The sequence below is a fragment of the Ahaetulla prasina genome, chromosome 4 (assembly GCF_028640845.1).
Source record: "Ahaetulla prasina isolate Xishuangbanna chromosome 4, ASM2864084v1, whole genome shotgun sequence".
In the NCBI taxonomy this organism is placed as follows: domain Eukaryota; kingdom Metazoa; phylum Chordata; class Lepidosauria; order Squamata; family Colubridae; genus Ahaetulla; species Ahaetulla prasina.
This window is the reverse complement of record NC_080542.1, coordinates 7,891,112-7,911,769: the sequence shown is the minus strand read 5'-3', so window position 1 is coordinate 7,911,769 and position 20,658 is coordinate 7,891,112. Positions and strand designations below refer to the sequence as shown.

At 39.7% G+C, this 20,658-nt stretch overlaps 2 protein-coding genes across 2 annotated transcripts; both read left to right on the top strand.

Annotated features, from left to right (window-relative positions):
- The first annotated feature begins 168 nt into the window (after positions 1-168).
- LOC131197002 (vomeronasal type-2 receptor 26-like) lies at positions 169-8,057 on the top strand. Its single transcript, XM_058180553.1, has 4 exons — positions 169-969; positions 3,776-4,003; positions 6,895-7,021; positions 7,159-8,057. The coding sequence occupies exons 1-4, from the start codon at positions 169-171 to the stop codon at positions 8,055-8,057; spliced, it is 2,055 nt and encodes a 684-aa protein (XP_058036536.1).
- A 4,203-nt stretch (positions 8,058-12,260) lies between these two features.
- LOC131197001 (vomeronasal type-2 receptor 26-like) lies at positions 12,261-19,979 on the top strand. Its single transcript, XM_058180552.1, has 5 exons — positions 12,261-12,460; positions 13,742-14,033; positions 14,881-15,753; positions 18,818-18,944; positions 19,081-19,979. Exons 1-5 carry the CDS (start codon positions 12,261-12,263, stop codon positions 19,977-19,979), a joined length of 2,391 nt encoding a protein of 796 aa, XP_058036535.1.
- The last annotated feature ends 679 nt before the right edge of the window (positions 19,980-20,658 follow it).

Genomic DNA, 20,658 nt, shown 5'->3' with positions numbered 1-20,658 from the left:
TCAGGAAAACAATTCCTTCCTTGCATGTATTTTGTATGAAAACTAGATCTGGACAATTGCATTTGATCTTACAACTCTAGAGAACACTACCCCACTTTCTTGCAGCTGACATACGGCTCATTACCCAAAGAGGAATTTGAGACCAGTAAGCTCTCTTCAGTTTACTTCATGGTCCCCAAAGAAGACAATCAGTACATTGGCATTGTCCAACTGCTTCATCATTTCAAGTGGACATGGATTGGGATATTTGTTGTTGATAACAATGATGGAGAAAATTTCTTACATAAAATGCAGCCCTTACTTTCAGAGAATGGAATCTGCTCAGCGTTCGTAGAAAGACTTGCACAGCTAATCCACTTCGAAGACTACCCAGAAATAATTCAAAGACTCTTAGTTATTGGCATGAGTTGGGTAAATAGCCGAGCCAATGCATTTCTTGTCTATGGAGAATCATTGACAATTATGTGGCTAAGATTTGTCACAGTTGTAGTAGATTCTGAAAGCAAGGAAATTGCATTATATAGAAGGGTGTGGATCATGACTGCACAGATTGATTTCATATTATCAGGATTTCAAATCAAGTGGGATCTTCACATGTTCCATGGGGCTCTTTCCTTCACTGTTCATTCAAGAGCAGTTGCAGGTTTCAAGGAGTTTCTTCAGACTGTAAATCCTCTTTCAATCTCCAGAGATGGATTTCTGCAGGAAGTTTGGGAACAAGCATTTGATTGTTCATTTCCAAAACCAGAATTACAAGAAATGCAGAGTAGAAAATGCACTGGGGAGATGAAGCTGGAGGATCTTCCTGGACCTGCCTTTGAAATGGAGATGACCGGCCAAAGCTACAGCATCTACAATGCTGTTTATGCTGTGGCTCATGCTTTGCAGGCTCTGTACACATTACATTTCAATAGGAAAAAACCTATGATCTTTAAAAATCCTGACCTTCCACATCTCCAGGCTTGGCAGGTATTCGCTTTGCCTTGGACACTTCTTTTATTTCAATAAGCAGTTTGACGTAGAATTATGTTTCGATCCCATTGTGGAAAGTCCTAATATTTTCTGCACGTGGAATCAAGCATGAGAAAGTAACCTAGAAATAAGGAGAAATTTCCTGATAGTGAGAACAATGAACAATTTGCCTTCAGACCTTCAACACTGGAGATATTTATGAAGAGAAGGACAGCCACTTATCTGAAATATCATAAGGTCTCCTCCTTGAGTAGGATGTTGGATTAGAAGACCTCCAGCCTCCTCTTGACCCTAACTTACTCTTCTGTCTGAAATAGATATAGAAAAAATAGTTTCTTTTGTTATTCTGAACATCGAGAAAATACTGTATAAATTATGGTTTAGATGTCAGTAGAGATTATGTAGTAAATCACCATACATTGCATAGAAGAGACAGGTAAAAGGATAATTTAGATTACTTTTCATTGCCTCCTCCAAAAATAGAATAGAATAGAATAGAATTTTGTATTGGCCAAGTGTGATTGGACACACAATGAATTTGTCTTGGTGCATATGCTCTCAGGGTAGATAAAGGAAAAGATACCTTCATCAAGAATTCTAAGGTACAACACTTAATGATAGTCAGGAAAAAATCAATATCAATATAAATCATAAGGATATAAGCAACAAGGTTGCAGTCATACAGTCATAAGCAGAAGGAGATGGGTGATGGGAATGATGAGAAGATTAATAATAGTGCAGATTTAGTAAATAGTTTAACAGTGTTGAGGGAATTATTTGTTTAGCAGAGTGATGGCCTTCAGGAAGAAACTGTTCTTGTGTCTAGTTGTTCTGGTGTGCAGTGCTCTATAGTGTCATTTTGAGGTTAGGAGTTGAAATAGTTTATGTCCAGAATGTGAAGGGGTCTGTAAATATTTTCACAGCCCCTTTTTTTGACTTGTGCCGTATACAGGTCCTCAATGGAAGGCAGGTTGGTAGCAATTGTTTTTTCTGCAGTGCTAATTATCCTCTGAAGTCTGTGTCTGTCTTGTTGGGTTGCAGAACCGAACCAGACAGTTATAGAGGTGCAGATGACAGACTGAATAATTCCTCTGTAGCATTGTATCAGCAGCTCCTTGGGCAGTTTGAGCTTTCTGAGTTGGCGCAGAAAGAAGATTCTTTGTTGTGCTTTTTTGATGACATTTTTGATATTAGCTGTCCATTTTAGATCTTGCGATATCGTAGAACCTAGAAATTTGAAGGTCTCTACTGTAGATACTCTTTTATCTAGTATTCTAAGAGATGGAGGTATGGAAGGGTTTCTCCTAAAGTCTATCACCATTTCTACGGTTTTGGGTGTGTTCAGTTCCAGATTGTTCCGGTCACACCATGAGGCTAGTTGTTCAACCTCCCATCTATGTGCGGATTCATCATTGTATTCAATGAGACAGATCATTGTTGTATCATTTGAGAACTTCAGTAGTTTTACAGATGCAGATGCAGATGTTAGAGATGCAGTCATTGGTATACAGAGAGAAAAGAAGTGGGGAGAGCACACAGCCTTGGGGGGAGGGCTGCGCTACTTGTACAGGTATCTAATGTGATCTTGCTTAGCTTCACCTGCTGCTTCCTGTTTGTTAGGAAGTTTATGATCCACTTACAAGTATGTTCCGGTACCTGTAGCTGGTTTAGCTTAGTTAGAAGAGTGTCTGGAATGATGGTATTGAATGCTGAACTAAAGTCTACAAAGAGGACCCTTGCGTAGGTCTTTGGAGATTCAAGATGTTGTAGGATGTAGTGCAGAGCCATATTAGCAGCAGCATCTGTTGATCTATTTGCTCGGTATGCAAATTGCAAGGGGTATAACAGAGGATCCATTTTCAAGTGGAACAGCACTAGACTTTCAAAGGTTTTCATGACTACAGATGTTAGAGCAACTGGTCTGTAGTCATTCAGTTCCTTGATGGTGGGCTTCTTCAACACTGGGATGATAGTAGAGCATTTGAAGTAAGAAGGAACATAGCATATGTCTAGTGATTTATGGGTGAAGATGGGGACCAATTGGTCAGCACAGACTTTTAAGCAAGAAGGAGTTATCTTGTCTGGGTCTGGAGCTTTTCCTGGCTTTTGTCTGTGAAATAGGTCTTGCACTTCCTTTTCTATGATCACTAGGGGTTGTAAACCAATGGAATGGGGTCAGTTTTAGGAGGCTTGGCAGTTGTTGGTGTGTCTGAGATGGGGGTTGTGGAGTTAGGTGGCTGTAGTTTCCTTTCAAACCTGCAGGAAAACACGTTCAGGTCATCTGCCAGTTGCTGATTTCCTTCAGCCTGGGCAGGAGGTTTGCCGTAGTCAGTGATATTTAAGAGTTTTCCACATGTTTGCTGGTTCATTGGTTGAGAACGGATTCTTTAGCTTTTCAGAGTAGCTTCTTTTTGCTACTCTGATCTTGCTTGTTAATACATTTCTGGCCTGATTGTACAGTGGCATTTTTCTAGTCTGTGGAGTTCGTTGGTGTGTGTGGGAGGTTTACGTTTTGGCTTTCCAGAAGGCTAGTTGCTTAGATTTGTCCCAGAGTGTTGGGTGGATTTTGTTGCTGAGTTTGAGGTGCAGAGTGAGTAGGTCCTTGTTGGTTTGATCCTACTAGACCAAATATATAGTGTGGACAGGTACATTGTCAAGCAATATTGACTGTCAAATTCTAAGAGTTCATATTTAGTAATAATTATAGGAATAGGAAGAATGATTGAATGAAACTTGAACATGATTTTCTCTTCTCTATTATAATGCTTTAAATTCCCTCTCTCTTTCATTCTTTTTCAAATAGCTCCATTCATTTCTTCAAGGCATTTCTTTTAACAATTCAGCTGGGGAAAGAGTGTTCCTGAATGAGAAAAGGGAAGCAACAGGTGGATTCGACATCACCAACTTGATCACTTTTCCAAACAGATCCTTTCAGAGAGTGAGAGTTGGAAAGATGGATCTACAGGCTCCAAAGGGGAAGGAATTATGGATGGATGATGTCGTGATTGTCTGGAGTCCAGCTTTTAACCAGGTATTACATTAGTATCTTAATCCACTATGATCCCATATTGAACATAGACTTTTTAGAAATCTATTTTCTGTTTTTTTAAATAAACAAACAAATAAACAATGGCATATTCTTTGTGTTAGAAATTGACAATTTGTAGAGTTTTCTATCTGGTCCACTGTTTGAGCGGGTACAATTCTCAAACCTGATTGGCTGAGCCCCCTGACAGCTGCCTATAAAAGGGCAAGCTGTCAGAGATGCTAGCTGCTGGATTGTACATACTGTAGTTGCTGAATAAAGAGCTGTTATCTGAAGCCTGTCTCCAGTCTCCTCATTCTACCAACGTAACACTTTGCAATGTTTACAGTCAAGCATTCCGCAAATTGACCAAAACGATATTACAATAAAAAAACATGGTTGCCTATTTGGTGGGCATTTCCATTTGAAACCACAAGAGTGTCCATGTTTTCAAGAGATACTCATCATAGAAAAGTGGCAAGAAGATGACAAGCAACAGGGAGAAAGCAGATCTACTTAACTCATATTTTGCATCTGTCTTTACACAAAAGGAAAAAACAATCCAACCTATCAAAAACAGCACTACAAAAAACAGATTAGAAACACAAGTTAAAATAGGGAAGAAAATGGTAAGTGAATACCTGTCTACCCTAGACGAGTTCAAATCATCAGGACCGGATGGATTACACCCCAAGGTTCTGAAGGAACTGGCAGACATGATCTCAGAACCACTGAACTATATCTTTCAAAGATCCTGGAGCACAGGGGAGCTGCCAGAGGACTGGAAAAGAGCTGATGTAGTTCCCATCTTCAAAAAAGGGAAAAAAACAGATCCAGGAAACTACAGACCTATCAGCCTGACCTCAATACCAGGGAAGATTCTGGAAAAGATAATCAAGCAACGAATCACTGAACACCTAGAAGCAAACAAAGTAATAACCAAAAGCCAACATGGGTTTGTCAAAAACAGATCATGCCAGACTAATCTTATCGCATTCTTTGACAAAATGACAAAATTAGTAAACCAGAGGAATGCTGTCGATATAATTTACTTGGACTTCAGTAAAGCATTTGATAAAATAGACCATAACCTACTACTAGATAAAGTAGAAAAATGTGGGTTAGACAGCACCACCACCAGATGGATTCGTAATTGGCTGACCAACCGCACTCAACGTGTAGTCCTCAATGGAACTACATCCACATGGAGGGAAGTATGCAGTGGAGTACCCCAAGGCTCTGTTGTAGGCCCAGTACTCTTCAACATCTTCATCAATGACTTGGACGAGGGGATAGATGGGGAACTCATCAAATTTGCAGATGACACCAAGCTGGCAGGAATAGCCAACACTCCAGAAGATAGGCTCAAGATACAGAAGGATCTTGACAGACTTGAACATTGGGCGCTATCTAACAAAATGAAATTCAACAGTGAAAAAAGTAAGGTTCTACATTTAGGCCAAAAAAACAAAATGCACCAGTACCGTATATGTGGTACCTTGCTCAATAGTAGTACCTGTGAGAGGGATCTTGGAGTCCTAGTGGATGAACATTTAGATATGAGCCAGCAGTGTGCAGCAGCTGCTAAAAAAGCGAACACAGTTCTGGGCTGCATAAACAGAGGGATAGAATGAAGATCACGTGAAGTGTTAGTACCACTTTATAAAGCCTTGGTAAGGCCACACTTGGAATATTGCATCCAGTTTTGGTCTCCACGATGTAAAAAAGATGTTGAGACTCTAGAAAGAGTGCAGAGAAGAGCAACAAAGATGATTAGGGGACTGGTGGCTAAAACATATGAAGAACGGTTGCAGGAACTGGGTATGTCTAGTTTAATAAAAAGAAGGACTAGGAGAGACATGATAGCTGTGTTCCAATATCTCAGGGGTTGCCACAAAGAAGAGGGAGTCGGGCTGTTCTCCAAAGCACCTGAGGGTAGAACAAGAAGCAATGGGTGGAAACTGATCAAAGAAAGAAGCAACTTAGAACTAAGGAGACATTTCCTGACAGTTAGAACAATTAATAAGTGGAACGACTTGCCTGCAGAAGTTGTGAATGCTCCAACACTGGAAATTTTTAAGAAAATGTTGGATAACCATCTGACTGAGATGGTGTAGGGTTTCCTGCCTGGGCAGGGGGTTGGACTAGAAGGCCTCCAAGGTCCCTTCCAACTCTGTTGTTATGTTATGTTATGGTATGGTATGGTATGCTTTATGCTACAATCTATTTCCCCTTCCCTTCAAACAGGAACTTTTGTACATCATTGTAAATTCTACATCTTTTTAAGTTGTTGATGGAAGTTATTAAGTTCAGGATCCTTTTGGGAAGTCAATAATCATGTCACTCCATTAAGGAGCTCCATGGCATAGGTCCGGGTTACTTACGGGACCATCTACTGCCACTGAATGCCTCCCACCGGCCCGTGCGCTCTCACAGGGAGGGACTCCTCAGGGTGCCGTCGGCCAGGCAGTGCCGACTGGCGACGCCCAGGGGAAGGGCCTTTTCTGTGGGGGCTCCCACCCTCTGGAACGAGCTTCCCCCAGGACTTCGTCAACTTCCTGACCTTCGGACCTTCCGCCGCGAGCTTAAGACACACCTATTCATTTGCGCAGGACTGGACTAGATTTTTTAAAATTTTAAATGTTTAAATTTTAGATTTGGTTTTAAATTGGGTTTTATTGTTTATATGTCTATTTTAAATTTTGGCCTATATAATAAGTTTTTTAGACGAATGTTTTACTTTGTATATTTATGTGTTTTTATATGGCTGAGTCCCTAGGGGGATAGGGCGGTATAAAAGTATGATAAATAAATAAATAAAATAAATAAATAAGGAGAAAATTCAGAAAGTGTTTTTAAAACCCTCCTTTTCCAAACATTTTCATGTTTATCGTCAGGTTCCTCCATTTTCTCGATGCAATGACCCTTGTTTCCCGGGATCCTGGAAGAAGGGAATTGAAGGAAATCAGTTCTGCTGCTTTGACTGTGTTCCATGCACGGAGGGGAAGATTTCAAATCAAAATGGTAGGGTAGGAATTTTTACCAATTTTCATTAGACTTAAGCAAACTTTAATATACAAGTTTAGGATGCATAAAATTAATAAAATGAATTTCAATAATTTGGAATGCCTAAATGACCAATTTCTTGTCTTTTCTTCCAGATATGGATGACTGTTTTAAATGTCCAGAAGATCATTATCCAAATAAAGGAAAGAATGGATGTATCCTGAAACCAGAGGTGTTTCTAAGCTTCGAAGAAACCTTAGGAATTGGTTTAGCTTCAGCAGCTCTTGGTTTCTTCTCCCTGACATCTTGGGTACTAGGAACTTTTATTAAGCACAGGGATACTCCCATTGTCAAAGCCAACAACAGGTTCCTCACCTACACCCTGCTTGTCTCTCTTCAGTTCTGTTTTCTCTCCTCTTTATTCTTCCTTAGCCAACCTGGCAAAGTGACCTGCCTTCTCCAACAATCAATGTTTGGGGTCACTTTCTCAGTAGCCATTTCTAGTGTACTGGCCAAAACCATAACTGTGGTTGTGGCTTTCATGGCCACGAAACCAGGATCTCAGATGAGGAAATGGGTAGGGAGAAGAATGGCCTTTTCTATTGTGCTTTCATGTTCTCTATTACAAGTATGGATTTGTATTCTTTGGTTGTCAACATCACCTCCATTCCCTGAGTTGGACATGCACTCTGCATTCCAAGAAATGATTTTACAGTGCAATGAGGGGTCAGCTTCCTTCTTCTACTGTGTCTTGGGCTACATGGGTATCTTGGCCATCACCAGCTTTATTGTGGCTTTCCTAGCCCGTAAATTACCTGACAGCTTTAATGAAGCCAAGTTCATCACCTTCAGCATGTTGGCCTTTTGCAGTGTGTGGATCTCCTTCTTTCCAGCCTACCTGAGCACAAAAGGCAAAGCCATGGTAGCTGTGGAGGTCTTCTCCATCTTGGCCTCCAGTGCTGCATTACTGGGATGCATATTCCTCCCAAAGTGCTATATCATTGTTTTCAGACCTGACCTCAACCACAGAGAACAACTCACAAAGAGAAATTAGTATATCATGCAATCTTTCTTGTTTATAAAATTTCCTGCAAAAAGAAATAGAAAGAATGCAGTCTGTAAGAAACATATATAAAGTTGCAGGAACAATTATTATTATTATTTTATTCAAAGAAGGATTTGTGTAAAAAAAAAATGCCGAAAAAAAGAATAGAAAAACTGTTTGCTCTCTAAGGAAGTATTTATAAAAAACTATAGGAACATAATTTATTTTTTCTGTCAAGGAAGGTTTTGTGTAGGATACTTAAGATCCATTCATACTGAAGCCCATTCTTCAGTAAGTGCTCATGATCCTGCATTTCCATCATTGTCCAAGATTCCTTAACCTAGTTAATTCTCCCTTTCAACACTCCTGTTGAACTTGACTTTCATCTAGTTTTCTTTTCTTGCTGTTATGATATTTCATCATCAATGAAATAATGTCCAATTTTTGCAGCGACATTTTCATCGGTTTTATATTTCGATTCCTAAAGCACTATACAAATATAATAAAAAGATGACTACCATTTTATGAATCTATATTTAACATACTGTTTTAAAGATATTAGTTTGGATTTGTTAGGGTGCTTTGAAATGTAATATACACTGAGTTTGTGAATCCCGAATATTGAACTGTATTGAAAGAAAACTGTATTGAAAACTGTATTGAAAGAAAACAGATTTCATACTGGGTCATAACACTTCACTCTCTACTCATAAATCTATTTCCACTGTAAACTGTTATCAAGATTAATAATATGGGAAATTTATTGAAATGAAATTTTCCCAGGCAAAAAACAAACAAACAGACTACAATCCTAGAAAGCATTAACAGAGGGATAGAATGAAGATCACATGGAGTTCTAGTATCACTTTACAAAGCCTTAGTAAAACCACACTTGGAAAACTGTATCCAGTTCTGGTCACCAGAATATAAAAAAGATGTTGAGACTCTGAAAAGAGTGCAGAGAATAGCAAAAAGAATGATTAGGGGCTGGAGGCTAAAACATACAAACAACAGTTAGAGGAACTGTCAATTAATTAATTTATATACCGCCCTTCTCCCGAAGGACTCAGGGCGGTTTACAGCCAGATAAAAACAAAGTTACAAAAAATTAAAAAACATTTTAAAAATCTAATTCAAATTAGGCCAAAACGAATAAAAACAGTGATAAAACCATAATAAAACCCACATTTAAAATACGTTAGGCCAGCCCTGCGCAATAAAACAAAAAGGTCTTTAGTTTGCGACGAAAGGTCCGGAGGTCGGAGAGTTGTCGTATCTCCGGATTCAGTTCATTCCAGAGGGCAGGAGCCCCCACAGAGAAGGCCCTCCCCCTGGATGTTGCCAGTCGACATTGTTTGACTGACGGCACCCTGAGGAGCTCCTATGGGAGCGCACAGGTCGCTGGGAGGCCATTGGTGGCAGCAGGCGGTCTCGTAAATACCCCGGTCCTATGCCATGGAGCGCTTTAAAGATGGTAACCAACACCTTGAATTGCACCCGGAAGATCACCGGAAGCCAGTGCAGCTTGCGCAGGAGAGGTGTTATATGGGAGCTTCGAGTCACTCCCTCTATTACCCGCACAGCCACATTCTGGACCAGTTGGAGCCTCCGGATGCCCTTCAAGGGGTGCCCCATGTAGAGAGCATTACCATAGTCCAGGCGGGAAGTGACGAGGGCGTGAGTGACCGTGCATAGGGAATGCTGGTCTAAGAAGGGACGCAACTGGCGTATCAGACGGAAACGCATGGTTGTGACTAGTCCAGAGAAAAGAAGAAGTGGGGTGACATGATAGCACTTTCCCAATATTTGAGGGACTCCTAAAAAGACAAGGGGTCAAACTATTTTTAAAAACACCAAAAGGCAAGACAAATGAATGGAAATTAAGCAAGGAGGGAAGCAACTTGGAACTAAGGAGAAATTTCCGAATGGTGAGAGCAATCAACTAATGGAATAGTTTGCTTTCAGATGTTGGGGGTGCTTCATCACCGGAGGCATTGACAAAGAGACTGGACAATATTCCTTTAAAATGATATCGGATCTCCTGTTCAGCAGAGGAGGGGTGGATAAGAAGACCTATAAGTTCCTTTCCAACTCTATTATTTGTATTCTCCCTTCTCTCTCAGACTTTATTCAAAATATAAATTACGTGGGGTGAGAGCTGGCTTGCTGTCAGGGTTCTGACGGGTGTCCTAATTAAATCATGAGCCTCGAGCCAATCTTCAAAAGAAATCCAGTTATTTATTAGGAGCTTCATGTCGGGATGTTCCAAATGAAGCCAATTCTGACCCCACATAATTTACGCCCCAATCATGACTCTTTCCTCCCCACCCCATCCTTCCAGGGTGTGTCATCTATCACATTCGTCAACAGAGCAGTTTCACGGGTTGTAGAGCTCACTTCCATCAGGCCACTGTGGATAACCCTGGAGACAGCCTTGAGATAGATATGTCTGGAATGTGCTTTCATATTTGGCTGCCATGATGCCTGCTCGGATTCCCATCCCTCTTGCTTATGGCAGTTCAAGAGCAGGCCAGGGATGCTCTGTGAGTTGACATACTGCCTAAAGACCATAATAAAGAGTGACTTGATTTGGCTTTCAATTCAAAGTCTGGCATTATTTTTTTTTTTAAAAAAAAATCAAATATGAAATTCAGCCCAAATCCTAGAACAAACGTACATCCCTCTGTGATTGAAGAAGATATGAAAAGCATGAAACTAGCAACAGTAACATTGTTGGAAGGGATCTTGGAGGTCATCTAGTCCAACCCCCTGCTCACGCAGGAGACCTGTACTAGGGATTCGAACCGCCAAATTGCCAACCTTTCTGATCGACAAACTCAGTGTGTTGTGCCTCGCTCGCCCCCTCCGCCGCAGCTGGGCCCCTCTTATCTCCTGCCGGACGCTGATAGTGCTGAAGAATGTCCTGGCATGCCTCCAGCCCCCAGCCCTGGCACCATGCCCGGACAAACCGAACAAACAAACCTCCCTCCGATAGCATGTGCGCCTGAAGCCAGCCACGAGCTGGGATTACTGACAGTTGGAGACGAAACAATGCAATGGATAGATCCACGCTTCCGGAGAATGGAGAGGCGATGTCAGAAAAAGGATGGGAGGGGCAGGCCTGGATAAGTGCTGAGTCATGGAGCCACACCCCATGGCCTATATAAAGGATCTGCTTTCTGGCATTCTCTGAGTCAGGCAAAGTCTAATCTGGATTGCTGAAGTCACACCTTGGATTCTTGCCTGCCCTGAGGACTCTGATAGGACTTTGGCAGAGCTGCAGAGGCACGCTTGATACGGACTTCCCCGACCTGGCCATCAGAGGAGGAGTGGGACACAACACAGTGTTTTAGACACTGAACCACCTAGTCAGGCTACTGGGGGAGAAAGGTTTTCCTGCAGTCTGGATGAATGTGGTGCCTGCATCCCACGGATAGGTCATCTCTTGTTTCCATGGGCTTGGTTTCTGGCATGGCCAGGGGCCCGGAACCTCTGCTTCAAGTTATCTTAAAAGCCTTTGCAATAGAATGCATAAAACTTCAGTACAAGGAATCTTTTAAAGATTTCTAGTGAGCTTAAGGTAGTTGTTGTTTTTTTTTAAAAAAAAAAGTTCTGCATTGTTACTCTGAAAAAAAAATACGTACAATAAAAGACTGATACCTATTGGATTTGTTCGTGTTTTATTTTGTCAAAAATCATAGAAAATAAATGTGGTACTTTGAAAAAAGCATTATTTTTAACAATTAAATATATATTCGATTGCAAATCTTCCATAGGCTACTTTCATTGGCATTTCTCATTTTTTTAAAAAAATAGCTGAACCATCAGCTACGTATTATTTCATCAAAACAAAATAATTATATCCCAGAGGAATTACTATAGGCTAAAACTTTAAAGGCTGTGCGGAAGGATATTGAAATTCAACAATAAACCACAGGGAGTTTGGTATAAGAGGTAATAACATCTCTGCCAGATTTGTTGTTTCAAGTATCCACCCTCTGTTCCTTTCTGCCAGAGTATCTGTTCAAATCCTGGTGGCATTCAAGACACAAATTTGCATTCACATGGATCTTCGAATAGAAAATAATAGATTTTCTCATTAGGTGCATTCTCAGATATAAACCTTGGATCAATCTTTAGATGAAGTATTGGATTATATGTACTTTCTGATCAGTAGGTTGAAAGGAAAACCATTTTCACAATAGCAAAAGCATGAAGGAGTTTCTTGTGATGTTTTTGGTACACAAAGTAATTACTCTGGAATGTCCTGCAAGTGATGCTTTCCTTGTTCCACATAAGTGGTACCAGCCTGGAGACTTCATCATTGGTGGAATGGCGTCTCACTTCGGTTACCACCTTTATGAAATTAAATTTAGTGAAAATCCTTCTATAAAACCTTATGAAATACCACTGTAAGAATTTTTTTCTTTATCTAATGTTACTCAGATTTTCAAAAATCCATTATATGACTAAAAACTTATTTGTGCATAAATGTAGGGTTTAAAATATATTTATTTATTTATTTATTTATTTATTTTATTCAATTTCTATACCGCCCTTCTCCCGAAGGACTCAGGGCGGTGTACAGCCAAGTAAAAAATCACAATATCAATATTAAAAGAAATTAATCTCTGCCTTCCCTTTCTTTCAATTGTATCTGGGTTTGAAAGAAGAAATAGCGTTCTTTACATTATCTAAAAGTCTTTCACATAAAATGTAAAAAAATTCGGATCAGTAAGACTCTATATGAAGATTTACTGGGATAAAGATAATTTTAGAAAGATTGGCATTATCTCTCCTCGCAAAACATAGGTAAAGGTAAAGGTAAAGGTTCCCCTCGCACATACGTGCTAGTCGTTGCCGACTCTAGGGGGCGCTGCTCATCTCATTCTGTTTCAAAGCCGAAGAGCCAGCGCTCTCCGAAGAGGTCTCCGTGGTCATGTGGCCGGCATGACTCAACGCCAAAGGTGCACGGAACACTGTTACCTTCCCACCAAAGGTGGTCCCTGTTTTTTCTACTTGCATTTTGACGTGCTCTCGAAACTGCTAGATTGGCAGAAGCTGGGACGAGTAACAGGAGCTCACCCCGTTACACCGCAGCACTAGGGATTCGAACGCTGAGCTGCTGACCTTTCGATTGACAAGCTCAACGTCCTAGCCCCTGAGCCACCACGTCCCTACAAAACATACATTCAGTTAAATAAGTGATAGTTCCTGAATCTGTTCATATACATTTTTTTGAAAACGTCATAGAAAATTTAGTACTTTGAAAAAAAAGTGACAACTTGTATTTATTGCAGTACATATTTCTTGAAAGTCAGGGAAATGCTTTGTAAAATAAATTAGAATTCTGTAGAAATTACCAATAAAGGAGAATATTTTAGTTCAGGGTGAAAATGATGGGTCCTTTGAAATTGATTGTTTGCCTGCGGACATTTCATCATCCAAACTAGATAACATCCTCAGTGCCAGGCAGTGATAATGTTACCTACTTTGGGTAATGAAATATCTGAAAGAAAGCAACCAAGCTCAGATAACACCAAGGACCCCTCTGTAGAAATTATTAACAATTTTAGAAAAGTGATTATCTTTTTACTATTGTCAGAGACAAAATTGTTTGTTATTCATTCAGAAATGATGCCACCTTATGAGAATTCTCAATTTACTCTTTCAACTATTTAAATTATCTGCAGTATAATCCCCAAATTTCATCAACACGTCCTTGCCTTGGCCTTTGCTGTGAAGGAGATCAATGAGGACTCCCGGATCTTACCTAACATCACTCTTGGGTTCCACATTTATGAGAGTTACCTCAATGCAAGGATGACCTATCGCACCACTCTGGACCTGCTTTTCAAATCCCAGGAATTTGTCCCTAACTACAAGTGTGATAGCGAGAAGAATCTCATGGCCATCATTGGAGGACTGGATTTTGTCACATCATCTCATATTGCTGGAATTACAGGATTCTTCAAAATTCCACAAGTAAGTTGTGAAAGGGCTAAAGAGAAAAATTTTACATTCTGTTCTTGATGTTGTTATGGATTAATTAAGGAGCATTAAAGATTAAATTTATGTTTGTATTAAGATGTTCTCCCTGATTTAAGGTATATTACTTAGCATATACTTAGCATATACTTAACATATACCTAGCATATAAGGTATATTACTTAGCAGTGGGATGCGGTGGCTCAGTGAGACGTGGTGGCTCAGTGGCTAAGACAGCTGAGCTTGTCGATCGAAAGGTCGGCAGTTCGGCGGTTTGAATCCCTAGTGCTGCCGTGTAACGGGGTGAGCTCCCATGACTTGTCCCAGCTTCTGCCAACCTAGCAGTTTCGAAAGCACGTAAAAATGCAAGTAGAAAAAATAGGGACCACCTTTGGTGGGAAGGTATGCGTTCTGTGCGCCTTTGGCGTTGAGTCATGCCGGCCACATGGCCACGGAGCCGCCTTGGGACAGCCCTGCCTCTTCGGCTTTGAAACGGAGATGAGCATCTCCCCCTAGAGTCAGGAACGACTAACACATATGTGCGAGGGGAACCTTTACCTTTACCTTTACTTAGCATAATTGTGAAACTGCAATGCCAAATAACAAGAAGTGAGTATCCACAGACACTTCGTCCCTGATGGAACATAGTGTTCTTTGTTTCTATCAAAATAATTGATCAATTATATGTGTTTGAAATAATTCGAATAAATTCCTTTCCATATTAATACCTAGAAGAATTTCAGGAATACAATTCCTTCCTTGCATATATTTTGTATAAAGACTAGATCAGGACAATTGCATTTGATCTAACAACTCAAGAGAATACTACTCCACTTTCTTGCAGCTGACATATGGCTCATTATCCAAAGAGGAATTTGAGACCAGTAAGCTCTCTTCAGTTTACTTCATGGTCCCCAAAGAAGACAACCAGTACACTGGCATTGTCCAACTGCTTCATCATTTCAGGTGGACATGGATTGGGATGTTTGCTGTTGATAACCACAATGGAGAAAAATTCTTACAAAAAATACAGCCCTTACTTTCACAGATCGGAATCTGCTCAACGTTTATAGAAAGGCTTTCACCACTGGCCCACATGGAAGAATTCCAAGATTTTTTTCAAAGACTCTCAATGATTTCCATTCATTTGATGAATAGGAAAGTCAATGCAGTTCTTGTCTATGGAGAATCATTGATAATTATGTGGCTAAGAGTTGTAATGCTTCCAGTAAATTCTGACAGCAATTCAAATTCTGACGTTACTTTATTTGGAAAGGTATGGATCATGACTGCACAGATTGATTTCATATTGCCAGGACTTCAAATCAGCTTGGACCTCCAGATGTTCCATGGGGCAATTTCCTTCACTGTTCATTCAACAGAAGTTGTAGGTTTCAAGGAATTTCTTCAGACCATCAATCCACTTTCAGAATACAATGATGGGTTTCTGCAGGAAGTTTGGGAACAAGCATTTGATTGTTCATTTCCAAAACCAGAGTTACGAGAAACGCAGAGTAGAAAATGCACTGGGGAGATGAAGCTGGAGGATCTTCCTGCACCTGCCTTTGAAATGGAGATGACTGGCCAAAGCTACAGCATCTACAATGCTGTTTATGCTGTGGCTCATGCTTTGCAGGCTCTGTATACATTACATTTAAATAGGAAAAAACCTATGATCTGTAAAAATCCTGACCTTCCACATCTCCAGGCTTGGCAGGTATTCCCTTTGCCTTGGACACTTCTTTTATTTCAATGAGCAGTTTGATGTAGAAATATGTCTTGAAGCCATTGTTGAATGTCCTTTATTTTCTGCATGTGGAATCAAGCATGAGAAAGCAACCTAGAAATAAGGAGAAATTTCCTGATGGTGAGAACATTGAACAATTAATTAATGGAATTGCCTTCAGAAGTTTTGGAGATTTTTTTGAAGAGAAAGACAACCACTTATCTGAAATATCATAGAGTCTCCTCCTTGAGTAGGGTTTGGATTAGAAGACCTCCAGCCTCCTTTTTATCCTAACTTACTGCTCTCTCTGAAATAGATATAAAAAAAATATTTTCTGTTGTTATTCTGATCATCAGGAAAATACTGTATAAATTATGGTTTAGATGTCAGTAGAGGTTATTTAATATATCACCATACATTGCATCATCATCATCATCATCATCATATCAGTGTTGGAAGGGACCTTGGAGGTCTTCTAGTCCAACCCCCTGCCCAGGCAGGAAAGCCTACACCATTTCAGACAAATGGCTATCTAACATTTTCTTAAAAATTTCCAGTGTTGGAGCATTTACAACTTCTGCAGGCAAGTTGTTCCACTGATTAATTGTTCTAGCCATCAGGAAATTTCTCCTTAGTTCTAAGTTGCATCATAAGTGTTAGTTAAAATGATAATTTAGATTACTTTTCATTGCCTCATCCAAAACTAATCAGTTCTCCAAGAATTTTCTATGTGGCTTATGGGTAACAGGCTCAGCTTTCTGTCTCTATCAAAGTTTTAGAGTAATGAAATAAAAGTGGCCCTTCTTAGATGTGGCCTCCATAGTATGAAACATGAAACATGTTTGCAACAATCTCCGTCTTGCATCTCTCTATGGAGGAATGCTTGAGTCTCAGATTTTAAATTTGAGTAGAATAGAATAGAATAGAATAGAATAGAATAGAATAGAATAGAATAGAATAGAATAGAATAGAATAGAATAGAATTTTTTGATTGGCCAAGTGTGATTGGACACACAAGGAATTTGTCTTGGTGCATATGCTCTCAGTGTACATAAAAGAAAAGATACGTTCATTGTAAAGGACAATGAGGAAAGATTAGATCCAATCTAGGTTGAATTAGTTCTTTATGTAGTGAATCCAAATCATTAGTGTCAAACTCACCGCTCGCAGGCTGGATGCATCACATGCTGGTCATGTTCACCCCTGGTTTAGCAAAGGGGAAAAAGTCATGATATGTCACATGACGACAATATGACCGTATGAGTTTGACATCCCTGATCTAAATAATAATTTAAGGAAGGTACATAATTCCAGAACCTTTTATTCATCCTGCTACAGCTCATTCTTAAAGGTAAAGGTAAAGGTTCCCCTCGCACATACGTGCTAGTCGTTGCCGACTCTAGGGGGTGGCGCTCATCTCCGTTTCAAAGCCGAAGAGCCACCGTTGTCTGAAGACTTCTCCGTGGTCATGTGGCCGGCATGACTCAACGCCAAAGGTGCACGGAACGCTGTTACCTTCCCACCAAAGGTGGTCCCTATTTTTTCTACTTGCATTTTTACATGCTTTCGAAACTGCTAGGTTGGCAGAAGCTGGGACAAGTAACGGGAGCTCATCCCGTTACATGGCAGCACTAGGGATTCGAACCACTGAGCTGCCGACCTTTCAATCGACAAGCTCAACGTCCTAGCCCCTGAGCCACCACGTCCCTAGCTCATTCTTACTCTTCCTTATATTAATATCAAACATGTACATTATCGAGCAATATTGATTGTCAAATTTCTGAATGGTCATACTTAGAAATAGTTATTGGAATGGAAAGAATGAATGAATGAATGAACCTTGAATATGGTGTTCTCCTCCCCACTACATTGTATTCAACTCCCTTTCTCTTTCATTCTTTTTCAAATAGCTCCATTCATTTCTTCAAGGCATTTCTTTTAACAATTCAGCTGGGGAGAGAGTGTTCCTGAATGAGAAAGGAGAAGCAACAGGTGGATTCGACATCACCAACTTGATTACTTTTTCAAACAGATCTTTTCAGAAAGTTAGAGTTGGAAAGATGGATCTACAGGCTCCAAAAGGGAAGGAATTATGGATTGATGATGATGTGATTGTCTGGAGTCCAGCTTTTAACCAGGTATCGAATTAGTGAATCCACCATGCCTTAATCCACTATGATCTCATATTGAACATAGTCTCCGATTTCTCTTTTTTATATAAACAATGGTATATGCTTTCAAAGGCTGTTGATGATCAAGCATTCCTCAGATTGATAAATACGATATTACAACGTAAGAGCCAGAGTTGCAAATTTGCTGGGCATTTCTTTCTGAAATCACAAGACTGGCCATGTTTCCATGAGATTGTCACCATGTGTAATTAAATAGTCATACTGCCCTTCAAACAGGACCTTTTTTACAACACTGAAATTTCTAGAAGTTTTTAAAGATGATAAGGGGACTGGAGGCTAAAACATATGAAGAATGGTTGCAGGAACTCGGTATGCCTAGTTTAATAAAAAGAAGGACTAGGGGAAACATGATAGCAGCGTTCCAATATCTCAGGGGTTGCCACAAAGAAGAGGGAGTCGGGCTGTTCTCCAAAGCAGCTGAGGGTAGAACAAGAAGCAATGGGTGGAAACTAATCAAGGAAAGATGCACCTTAGAACTTAGGAGAAATTTCCTGACAATTAATCAGTGGAACAACTTGCCTGCAGAAATTGTAAATGCTCCAACACTGGAAATTTTTAACAAAATGTTGGATAGCCATTTGTCTGAAATGGTGTAGGGTTTCCTGCCTGGGCAGGGAGTTGGACTATAAGACCTCCAAGGTTCCTTCCAATTCTGCTGCTGTTGTTGTTGTTGTTGTTGTTGTTGTTGTTGTTGTTGTTATTATTATTATGTTGTTGTTGTTGTTGTTGTTGTTATTGTTGATAAAGTTGTTAAATTCAGTATCCTTTTGGGAAGTCAATAATCATATCACTCCATTAAGGAGAAAATTCAGAAGCTGTTTTAAAAACCCTCCTTTTCAAAACATTTTCAAGTTTATTACCAGATTATTCCACTTTCTCGATGCAATGACCCTTGTTTCCACGGATCCTGGAAGAAAGGGATTGAGGGGGAACAGTTCTGCTGCTATGACTGTGTTCCCTGCCCAGAAGGGAAGATTTCGGATCAAATTGGTAGGTTATGCATTCTACCATTTTTCATTAGACTTAAAAGAACTTTAATATACAAATTTAAGATACATAAAATTAATAAAATGAGTGTCAATAATTTGGAATGCCTAGATGACAAACTTCTTGACTTTCCTCCCAGATATGGATGACTGCTTTAAATGTGCAGAAGATCATTATCCAAATAAAGAAAAGGAAGGTTGTGTCCTGAAACTGCTGGTCTTTCTAAATTTCAAAGAAACCTTAGGAATTGGTTTGGTCTCAGCAGCTCTTTGTTTGTTCTTCTTGACATCTTGGGTTCTTGGAACTTTTATTAAGCATAGGGATACTCCCATTGTCAAAGCCAACAATCGGTTCCTCACCTACATCCTGCTTGTCTCTCTTCAGCTCTGTTTTCTCTCCTCTTTGCTCTTTCTCAGTCAACCTGGCAAAGTGACCTGCCTTCTCCGACAACCAACTTTTAGCATCACCTTCTCAGTGGCCATTTCTAGTGTACTGGCCAAAACCATCACTGTGGTTGTTGCTTTCATGGCCACTAAACCAGGATCTCAGATGAGGAGATGGGTGGGGAGAAGATTGGCTCTTTCTACTGTCCTTTCCTGCTCTCTCTTCCAAGTATGGATTTGTATTCTTTGGATGTCAACATTTCCCCCATTCCCTGAATTGGACATGCACTCAGAGCTCCAAGAAATGATTTTACAGTGCAATGAGGGTTCAGCTTTCTTCTTCTACTGTGTCTTGGGCTACATGGGTATCTTGGCCATCGCCAGCTTTATTGTGGCTTTCCTTGCCCGTAAATTACCTGACAGCTTTAACGAAGCCAAGTTCATCACCTTCAGCATGTTGGCCTTTTGCAGTGTTTGGATCTCCTTTTTTCCATCCTACCTGAGCACAAAAGGAAAAGCCATGGTAGCTGTGGAGGTCTTCTCCATCTTGGCCTCCAGTGCCGCATTACTGGGATGCATATTTTTCCCAAAGTGCTACATCATTGTTTTCAGATCTGACCTCAACCACAGAGAACAACTCACAAAGAGAAATTAGTAAATCATGCAATCTTTCTTGTTTATAAAATTTCCTGAAAAAAGAAATAGAAAGAATGCAGTCTGTAAGACACATATATAAAGTTGTAGGAACAATTATTATTATTATTATTATTATTATTATTATTATTATTATTATTATTATTATTATTATTATTGTTGTTGTTGTTGTTGTTGTTGTTGTTGTTGTCGTCGTCAAAGAAGGATTTGTGTAAAAAATGCTGGAAAAAAAAGAATAGAAAAACTGCTGTCTAAAGAAGTATTTATAAAAAACTATAGGAATATAATTTATTTTTTCTGTCAAGGAAGGTTTTATGTAGGATATTTAAGATTTATTCATATTGAAGCCCATTCTACAGTAAGTGCTTAAGTTCCTACATTTCCACCATTTTCCTAGATTCTTTGACCTCATTCATTCTCCTTTTCACCTGTTGAACTTGACTTTGATCTAGTTTTCTTTTCTTGCTGTTAGCATATTATTTCATCATCATTCAAATGATGTCCAATTTTTGCAGTGTCATTTTCATGGGTTTTATACTTTTGTTCCTAAAGTACTATACAAATATAGTAAGAACCTGACTACCATTTTATGAATATATAGTTAATATACTGTTATAAAGACATTAGTTTGGGTTTGTTAGGGTGCTTTGAAACGTAATACATGCTGAGTTTGTGGATCC